General features: G+C 48.8%; 1 protein-coding gene across 1 annotated transcript; it reads left to right on the top strand.

Annotated features, from left to right (window-relative positions):
• The first annotated feature begins 5,333 nt into the window (after positions 1-5,333).
• On the top strand, positions 5,334-9,102 carry TCF24 (transcription factor 24). The gene is made up of 2 exons (XM_009951935.2): positions 5,334-5,720; positions 8,002-9,102. Exons 1-2 carry the CDS (start codon positions 5,334-5,336, stop codon positions 8,113-8,115), a joined length of 501 nt encoding a protein of 166 aa, XP_009950237.2. The 3' UTR covers positions 8,116-9,102.
• The last annotated feature ends 844 nt before the right edge of the window (positions 9,103-9,946 follow it).

Here is a 9,946-nt window from a genome sequence, read left to right as displayed (position 1 = left end):
GTTTTTTTTAAATATATCTAAAGCACTCCTTCTTTGGTAACAGTGTCAGCAGCCAAGGTGCTCTCTCCAAACCCTGCTCACAAATCTCACTCCACAGTCTCTCTAACCATGCTCCGCAGCAAGCTGGATTTGGAGTTGTCAAAAGATGGTGATCAGAGTTCCACCTCTTCTCTTCCAACTCCTTCTGCTGCATTTCCTGCACTGGGGCTGAACTCAGCATGTGTACAATGGGAAAGTCAAAAGAATACATAACTTTGTGTCCTTAGTTACATTAGAGCAGAGAAGATGAGGACAGCACTCATGATCTACTAATTTAGGGTGGCTGGGAGTCTCAGGCAATTGGGACACCTGCATTTAAGTCCTCTGTCTACCACAGACCCACGTTAACATGACTGAAGGTCCCATAGTCAAATGTGCTTTTGAAGCAGACATTTCCCAGGCAGGCAGACCTGGGATACCTCCTTGGGGTATGGGAATGCTGATCCCCAGACTTGTGTGCTGGACCCAGTCAGCGCATGTTTGGCAATTACAGAATGGAAGAGGAGCCCCAGGGGAACCGGGGCTGGAAGGCAACTCTCCCTGCTCCCCAGAGTCCGGGGTCTGTTCTGCTGTATCATGCCATGGCATCAGCAAGGATGCTTTCAATGCAAGCTTAAACCCCAGAGGCTGGCTGAGCAGAGATGTGTCTGTCGAGTGAATTTCTAGGACTTTTTAGCTGGAGAAAGGTTTGGGCAATGCTCACTTGCGCTGGAGGCAGACCTGGAAACCTCACAGCTGAAACATGCGCCGGGATGCAAGGCTGGTTCCACAGGGCCGCTTGGAGATGCCTCCAGAGAGCTGCAGGCCGGAGGCTAAAGGATGGTCCGTGGTGCAGGTGAAGCCCGTAATCATGGCCTTGTAAATACTGACAGAGCAGCTTTTGTCAGAGTAGCTCCTGATGGAAGAAGGGAAACCCCTATGGAAGCTGCCAGCGCTAGGCAAAGGTGAATGTTGAGGCAGTGTTTCAGTTTCAGCGACTAAACTAATCTCCCTTAAAGCAGCCCGATAGCATCCTTTGCCGTCCAGCCCTCGTCACCTTGGCGGAGGCGACTCCACGGGCACCAGCCTGAGGGCAGAAAGGCCGGTGGGGCCTCGGCGGGGACGGGTGGACGGACTGGGGCTCCCGCCCACGGGCGGCTCCCCCTCGTCCCCCTCAGAGCGGGCTGCGAAATGCCGGCACCGGAGCCTTCCGCTGGGACGAGCTCGGCCGCTTCGTGCCGCCCGCGAGGGACAGCGGCTGCAGCGGCCGCTCACCGGATGGGTTTAAGGCGGAGCCGGGGTCGGAGATGGCGTCGGAACCGGGGCCGGGGCCGCGCAGCGGCGGAGGCCGCAGCAGCCCCGCGGGACGGGCCGAAGGCGGGTGCCCCCGGCTCCCCCAGCCCAGCTGCCTCCCGCCGCGCCCTCACCGGGCTCGTCCCTCGCGCCCCCAAACCGCACCTTCCCGGGTCTCACAGGTATCACTGAGGGTTCACTTTTCTTGGCTGCAAACCCGGTAACGAATCGCCCAGACGGTGTTTGTTTGCCGCTCCCGGGGCTTGATTTATTGCTCCTCTGTTATCGCGCGGTCAGACTTCGTCTAAAATGTTTTCCTGGGCTAACCCTATACCCCCGGTATTTATTTTGACTGCCCGTTCTCATTAACGTTACTGATTTTCCGTTGCTCCCCGCTCACTGTTCGATCGCCCCTCTGCCCGCCGGCTCGCGCCTCTCCCCCCTCGTGTTTCCCACCCGCGTTTGGACCCGCGCGTCGCTCTGTCCCCGCCGGAGCCGCGACCCCCCCACACCCCCCGCCGCTGCGGGACGGGGCCTCGCCCGCCCCGGGAACCCCCGAGGGGGAGGCAGGGACCCTCTTCGGACACGCCGCCGCCCGCGCTCCCAGCCCAGCGCCTGAATCGCTCCCCACCAGCGAAACCGTCCCTGTAGCCCAAAAAACACAGCGCGGGGGGGTGGGGTGCGAAGGGCGCGGCGGGGTCTCCCCGCGCTGCCAGTGCCGGGGGGTGTCTGGGGAAAGCGTGAGCCGATGCCGCCCCCCGACAGCTCCGTGATTAATGACCCTCCCGCCCGCCCGCCCGGAAAGGGGCGGTCGCTGCTGCCTGGGCTGGCGGGGGGAGCCGGGCGGGCAGGTGCGACCCGCGACCGCCGAAGCCACCGGCCGCGCCGTTTTATAAGCGGCGCCGCGGGCCGGGCCGGGCCGGGCCGGGCCAGGAGGCGGCGGCGGCGGTGGCGGCGGTGGCGGTGGCGGCGGCGGCGGTGGCGGCGGTGGCGGCTGCGGCTGCTCCGGGCGGGAGCGGTAAGTTCGTCCCCGGGCCGGGGACCGCAAGGTCCTCCCGGTCGCGGTGTTGGGTCGCCCCGAGGCGGTGGGAAGCCGGGTTCACCCGCCGGGGGGGAAGGCGGCCGGGGACACAAGGGGCGAGGTCTTTCTAAAAACGGGGCAAAGCAACACAGGCTCGCTGTGTTACTTACCCCGAGGAACAACTGAAGAGGCTGCGGACAAGTTTATCTCGGGTTTCCACCTATTTGCAGTTTGCGTACTCTGCTCTGGCGTTTTCCATCTTTCCCTTCCCATGGGGGCAAGTTTCCTTCGTCACCGTTTCATTCACAGGGATGCAGGACTAAAATAAGTGTTGTGCGGTTTTCTGTGGTAAACTAATTAGATTTCAGACCGATTATGCCTTTGCAATGTCATGTAAAAACACGAATGCAGCTGCCTGCGTTAGAAGTACTGCTATAGAGATGCTTTAGAAATAATATAAATACTTTGACTGACTTTCACGCCCCCGTTTCCAGGTCTCTCTGCGCGCCAGGCAGCAAGTGGGTGTTTGCAAAAATTATTGCAATTGTCTTAAAACCTTTTCCTGTAAAACTTTAAAGGAGGTTACATGGAAACTGACTGTTGCCTGGAGGCATTTTATTTACTTTAGTTTTTGGCAAGAGTTTTTTTGGACCACGAGGTTTGGGTGACTCCCTGGTTTGCAGAGCGCAGCAGCCCGAGCGCGCAGCCTGGTCGCAGCAGTGCGGAGGGTGAGGCTGCCCAGCCCCGGGGCGTAACAAGCGCGATCTTGGCGCAGGAGCCGCCACATTTCAGCTACACAAGTGCAGCCCTACAGTAGATCTCGTGTTTCTGCATAGTGGCTTTTCCCAGGCTGCTTGCTCTGTGAATTTGATAGGAAATCTGACAGTGAAGAAATTAATTCAGGGTGAAATCTCTCATTTTCACAGCTGAAATTCTGCTACTTTTTTTTTTTTTTTTTCCTGTGGGCCCTGTGAAGCTCCTAAAGCAGAAACTCCTACTTCAAGAGACGCCCAAGGAAATGCGGCTTTTAGGTGCGTGTGTCTTTGTGCTGCATGTCACACAAAGTCGGTCTAGTTCTAAATCTGGTTATGCACCAACACAGCAAAATCCCAACTGCGTGTAAACCAGCCCCAGTCCTGTATTGCAGCAGATGAGCAGGTATTTATACTAACCCGATCTGTCTCTGTCCTTGGGTAATGTAGACTTTTCTAGTAATTGGGGAAGATTTCCTTGTTTCAGTGGGATTTTGATGGGACGGCGATGAGAAATGCATCTGATAAACATAAAACGATGGACTCTTCTGCCAGTTTTCTTGATTGTCTCGACTCCACGGTAGCAATAATGATGATTTTTTTTTTCTCCCCACTAAAATGCGTCCAGACCAGATTATGCCTTTACACAAGGAGAAAATACCAAGAAAAAACCACATGGGACCTTTTTTTATTTTATGTTAAAGGAACAAACCAATTTAAGGACCATTTTTCAGCCCTTGCTCAGGACAAGCTCATGTAGACTTCATGAGAATTTTATTTTGTATTAGTCATAAATATCACAATAAAAAAGAATAATGAGATTTTTTTCCTTTTGGTTTACAGTTAGAATGCACACAGAGTATTTCACAAATAATTTCAGTCTAAACTGTGCTACTGTTTAAGAGAACATTACCTGATAAAACTCTGAGCCAGGTTAACAGCAAATTACTCAAAATGAAACACCTGAAATAATAATGTATTCTAAATACCATCAAATTAGAGCATTGCAAAAAGGGTCATTTAGAAACTTTTCCTCTTCTCTGCTAGAAATCTTTGATTTGGTTCGTTGTCTTGGGTTTTTTGTCATTATCAGCCGCAATTACAGAGGGACATCAGTGGGACTTCAGCATGTGGTTGAAATGCAAAATCAAGGCCTAATTTTTGTAAATTTAGGTCTTCGGTCACTTATGTGCATCAATTTTAGAAGTTTTAATGACTTGTTCTTGCCCTCATCTAGCTGGGCCATCCCAGAAAGAGCCGCTCCTGACACATGAGAGCCGGGCTCTGAAACTCGAGGAAGGGCTGCTTGGCTGAGGACAACAGGAGCAGGTATTAGTCCAGCTAAGAACTGCTGCGCTTTGGGGGATATTGATTTGATTTCATTTTACTGTGGAACTGAATGAATTAAAGGACTTGTGCGTTTTATTAGAGGCAGAGCTGACTTGACTGTCATTTTTGAAAGTTGGGAAAAGACCTTGTGGTCGTTATTGTCAGCTTTGCTCAAAAGCTTCTTGCCGCTGTTTTCAGAAGGTTCTCTTGCCCCCCATTCGCCAAAATACAGCTTACAAGATTCTGTTAAAGTCTGAAAATGTAGAAGATAAAGGATAAGCATGGAAATTTTTGAGTGAAATTAGGGGTGGAAGGACAGGTTCCTGATCCTTTAAAATCGTGGATCAGGTTTCACTCTTCAAAACCTCAGTACCATCCTCTGTGGCTCCACTCACTGCTGTATCTGCGAATGGTCTTTTTCTTTCTGTAATCCATGGAGCCCTGATTACCTGTAAGGCTGTTGATAAAATGATTGCAGCTAAATAGAAAATGTACAGACAGTCCCACATCTCAAATGACACGTTTGAAAAATTGCATTTAGTCTAATTTTTAGTTGGTGGTAAATGGAAACCCCTGTGGTGGTGCTGCAGTTTTCGCAGAAATGAGCTCTGGGCTGTGAGTGACTCCAAAAATTCGCTGTGTGTAATACTGTCAAAAAAAAACCCCCAACAAACCCAAAACCACCAAAATACCAATCTTTGTGAAGAGTTTAACTTCTGTTTCTGTACCCATGTGTGATACCAAATTTAGAAGCAGCGAGCAGAAAAGCACCGCTGCATCCTGGCTTTTCCTGGCATGGGCAGCGCTTGCATTTCTGATATCTTTGCGTTTAGGAAGTGTTGGCTTCAGCGCAGCGTGGTGGCTGGCTTTAGAGCTGCTCTTGTTGGTTGCAGGACCCTCCCTGCCTGGGGAAGTCACCAATGGACTGCAGACACTTGGCTGAGAGCAGCGAGGAGATCTCCAGCCTGGGTGCAGAGCCCGATTCCCTGCTGCCTTCTGCTGCTGGCAGCAGCAATTCCTGCCGGCCCTTGGCAGCTGGGCAGCGAGCTGGGGCACCTCCTGGAAGACCTGCCGCTGCTAATGCAGCTCGAGAGCGCAGTCGGGTTCAAACGCTGCGCCATGCCTTTCTCGAGCTTCAGAAGACTCTGCCCTCTGTGCCACCTGACACCAAGCTCTCCAAGCTGGATGTACTCCTCCTGGCCACCACCTACATCGCACACCTCACTCGCAGCCTTCAGGATGAGGAAGAGTCACAGGGAGAGGGCTTGGGTACCCTCCGAGGGGATGGATACCTCCACCCCGTCAAGGTAGGAGAGCTGAGGAAGCAGCTACCACCTTCTCTCAGTGAAGAAGTAAATTGGTGTTAAAGATACTTAGGTGAAACTAGAGATTTCCAGCTCATTTACTTTGCTAGAGTTAATACATGAAAAGACTGCCTAGGCTAACCATGCGTCTGGGTGCTGGGGGCCTGATGGAAATGTCCTGGAGCTCTCTAGCTTTGTCCCTCCAGCTTCAGGGCCTGTGCACCAACACATCGAATACAATGTAGGTCCAAACCTAGTGGGACTTGGTCCCTTGGAAGTGAAGGTGGAGGGCAGCACCAGAGGAGTTACAGCACCTCCTCGGTCCCCGCCTGGAAACCTTGGTGCTCCCCCACCAAACCCACCAGGGGCAGCTGCAGGGGTGCCTGTAGCTGAGGTGATGCACTGTCCCACAGCGGCCACTCCAGCCATGGCAGAGCCTGTGTTGGCTCTCCTGCCAAGGCAGCCAAGGCATGAAAGGTGATGTTAATTGCTGGCCACGTTAATTCCTTCTATGAAGGTGCTTTTCTGGAGCATTTATTTCATCTAGTTGGTATACGCTCTTCTCTTTGTCCAAAAAAAAAAAAAATCAGAGCCATGCAGAGGGGAACTGCTCTTGAAGGGGACCTGGGGCTGGAAACTGGTTTCAAAAGCATTGCTCAGTGACTGACAGGACTCCAGTACCATGGGGTATTTTCTTTGGCTCTGGTCTGAGGGAGTGAGTTAGAGCACTGGGGCATTTTCTTTTTATTTTATTTTTTTAAGAGTCTGAATTCAGAATGATTTAATTAATCTTAATTTGTGAAGTAATCTCTAATTCCTATAAAGTGACTAATTCACAGAGAGGTTCTTGTTCACAGTGTTGGTTGCTGTAAAAAGCGTGATGTGACCGTAGTTGCCTGGGGCCATTTAAATGATTAGCAGGCTCATTAGGAAAACAGAGCCTTTAAATCAATTGGAAGATGGCTATAATTTAAGGGAAAGAAATATTGTGATGTATTTCAAAATAAGTTCTAAGTAGCTTCTGTTAGCTCCCTTGGTCAGAGCGAAAGGAGATGGGTCTCTTGTGGTACTTTTTATCAGCTGCCAACTATTACTGGCAGAAAAATATTTTCAAATAGTTATTAACAGCAGTTAAATGATCCAGATGCATATTTCCCAGGCTACTGGAATACGGCAATACTGGATTCATCTAGCAATTATTTTTTATAATCTTTATTTATGTGCCATTTACCCGTATTTAGTTTTGTAAAGATTCTCAGAGTCTAAACAATCTTTCTAGTATCCCTCATAGTAAATTAACTTTTTAGTTGGCACTAAAACAAGTACCACAGACATGCTTCAAGAAACCCCCAGAGTGCAGGATATGAGACAACCGGTGCCAGTAAGGACTTCAACTACACTCATATATCAAGCACAGTAAATACAAATAGTGAGGAAAGTAAAAATATCCGAGTACAGTTATGTGTATACTGAACCAAAAAAATATGGTTAATACTTCAAACTCAGATGTTTTATTAGTGACATCCGTAACATCACTCTTGAAATTAAAATGCTGAATGAGATCATACAGTCTTTCCACATAAGAATATGCTGCTGCTTTATGTCTTTAAATAGAAGAGCTGAGATTTGACTGCAGTACTAAACCCCACCAGTTTATACAGCTCTTTCGGTACTCGCAGGAAAGGTACCAGCCTGTTCCCAAAAGTGTCTCCAAAAAAATGATGCTCTCCTGGAACACCATGCTCGCTGTGTTTCAGGTATTTTCGCATCCTATGTGTAGGACAAGTTGTCTTTTCAAACACCTGCCTCTCTAATAGTGAACTCGGCACATCAAACGAGCTGAGTGCTTCCTCCCAAGAGAAGGGCACCACGCTGCTGTCACCCTCACTGCAGGGCTGTTTGCAGCCAGTAATTTGCTCAGGTTAAGAAACTCGAGCTCTAAGAATAAATATTTAACACCGATGTAACTGCTGATTCCAGTGAGTGGAAAGATGACTTGTTTCGTCTGAAATTGTTGGAGCTGACAAAGAACAGAAGTTGTCAGTGCTGAAGACGACCAAGGAGCAATTGTGTTACACTCCCTTTAACACGCAGTTTTTGGCAGCCCCCAGGCTGCGGTCTGTGTTGTGGGGGCTGGCTGGCACAAGCGGGTGTGCACACAGGGCTGCAGTCTCTGCAGCAATCTCATGTTGTGGCTCCATCGCACTTAAAGGTCTGCTGAGAACCGCATTCAGACTGCAAAGACCCCGGGTGCTTAGCGCTGTGCTTGTCCTTTCTCTTGCAGAAGTGGCCAATGCGTTCCAGGTTGTACATTGGAGCTACGGGACAGTTTTTGACCCACTCGGCACAAGGAGACAGTGCAAACCAAGGAGAAGCATCAACAACTTCACAAACCTAATGCCCCTTCTTGCTTTTTAAAAAAATATTGTTATTTATTACACCTTATATATATGTATTTAAGTTAAAAAAATAGTATCTGCAGCCAAACTATAATTCCTGGAATACTGTTTGTAGAGGAGAAGGAATTGATTCTTAAATGTAACTAATACCTCGTTAAGTTAATGTGATGTATCATCGGTTTCGATCATAGAGGATGTTGCTGGGCTCTGACCCAGGGGATTAGGGGGAGGTGATGGCAGCCAGCGCCAACCCGAGAGGCAGCCCCAAAGGCAGACTAGGTCACCTCGTCCCCTCTGGGACCGGCACTGAACTGGTACGCTGTGGTGAAGGGGGGAGGAGGAGCAGTGTAGGACTGGCTCAGCACAGCAAAGGTGGGGGTGAAGAGCAACGGGCAAGTCTCAGCATAGCACTCAGCATCCTCCATGCGCTTTCCTCGCTGTGTGAAGCCGATGGCAGAAATCCCCCCAGCCGCAGTGATTGGGTCAGGGCTTCATCCTTCAGATGATCTTAAACGTACATAGCTGTTCCTGAAAACATGGATGCGTTTCACCTCCAGCAGAAACGTACTGAAACCTGTCCTGTGCACGCACCGTGCCATGTACAACAGACCCAGACTACTCGGATGTTCGGTATCACTCATGTTGATCTATATGATTGTATTGCATGTTAACGAGGTTTAAGATGTGTTTAAGTGTTACCCCAGGACAATGACTTGTCTGTGCAAGATACCAAGGTTTGCTTCTCTTGGCTTTTAGTGGCTTCATGCACCAAAGCAAATGAGCCCCAAGAGCTGGCTTGTTCATAGCACATTTTTCACTTAAACATCTTCTGTATTTAGGCAAGAAAAGTTGAAACGGAATGCACAAATGCCCTGTATATACCAAATGTGGTATCTGTTCTGTAAAACACTGTACTTCTCATCTAGTGTGTTATTGCTGGTTATTACCTCATCTAGTGAGGTAAACATTAAATATCATTCAGTGGACACTGTGTATTTATTGAGTTGCAAAATCTGTGTCAGTTTCTCACGTACAGGACTGATAGTTTCTAATAGTCATAATCTGCATTTATAGTAACTTCTTTATGAAGAATTTACAGTTTAAGTTTTAAAATGACATTGAGAAAAAAGGAAAACAAAAATACTAGCAAGAACAACCTTTATTAAAAACATTTTATTGCTTTCAATCTGGAGTCAAACTTGTGATGTCTTTCAGAGGTGCTGAGCACATCATTGCAAATCGACTGTCCAGTATCACAGATGCAACCCTGCCAGTGCACAATTCAGCCATACAAATTACTGTATTTTGTGAAAAAATATGTAGGGCAGTTTTGCATAGACAAGTATCAACTCTTATGTAAAGAAGAGTCTGACTTTTTAAAGAGCTGTCCTCACTTTCCCTAGCAGTAGGAAGTGGATCAGATAACCTCTTGTTACAGGGACAGCTCTTAGTAGTGTGAGATATTTGTGAGGAGATGTGAAGGTGATGGTACTTAAGTAGGATGAAGAAATGACAGAACAGTGAGGGCTTCCAGGTGTACTTCGCTGTACAAGATGAAGGCGTAAGACATGGATCACACTTTGGGCTGATAAAATGCCAAGCAGCAATGTAGAGGCGCAGAGAATTCAGCCTTGTGTTGTGTGCAGCTGAGAGTAGAATGAATGGCATCTGGTCAGGGAAAAAATGGCAAGTGAAATCTCAGCCAGAAGTCAACGTCAAACCTCAAGCTGCTGCTGCATATCAGCAGTCTGATAATAAAATGCATGTGGCGTGGTGAAAACAGAAAATGTGATGATGTTTGGCATCAGTTGCTCAAGCAGAGGTTCTGGC

The sequence above is a fragment of the Leptosomus discolor genome, chromosome 5 (assembly GCF_034619465.1).
Source record: "Leptosomus discolor isolate bLepDis1 chromosome 5, bLepDis1.hap2, whole genome shotgun sequence".
Lineage (NCBI taxonomy): Eukaryota > Metazoa > Chordata > Aves > Leptosomiformes > Leptosomidae > Leptosomus > Leptosomus discolor.
Note: the sequence above shows the minus strand (reverse complement) of the source record. Positions and strands in the feature narration are given on the sequence as shown.

Excerpts from the sequence above, each read along its gene's own strand:
- TCF24 (XM_009951935.2), top strand. The coding sequence starts at position 5,334 with ATGGACTGCAGACACTTGGCTGAGAGCAGCGAGGAGATCTCCAGCCTG. Across the intron at positions 5,721-8,001 it reads GATACCTCCACCCCGTCAAG|AAGTGGCCAATGCGTTCCAG; the intron begins GTAGGAGAGCTG and ends TTTCTCTTGCAG.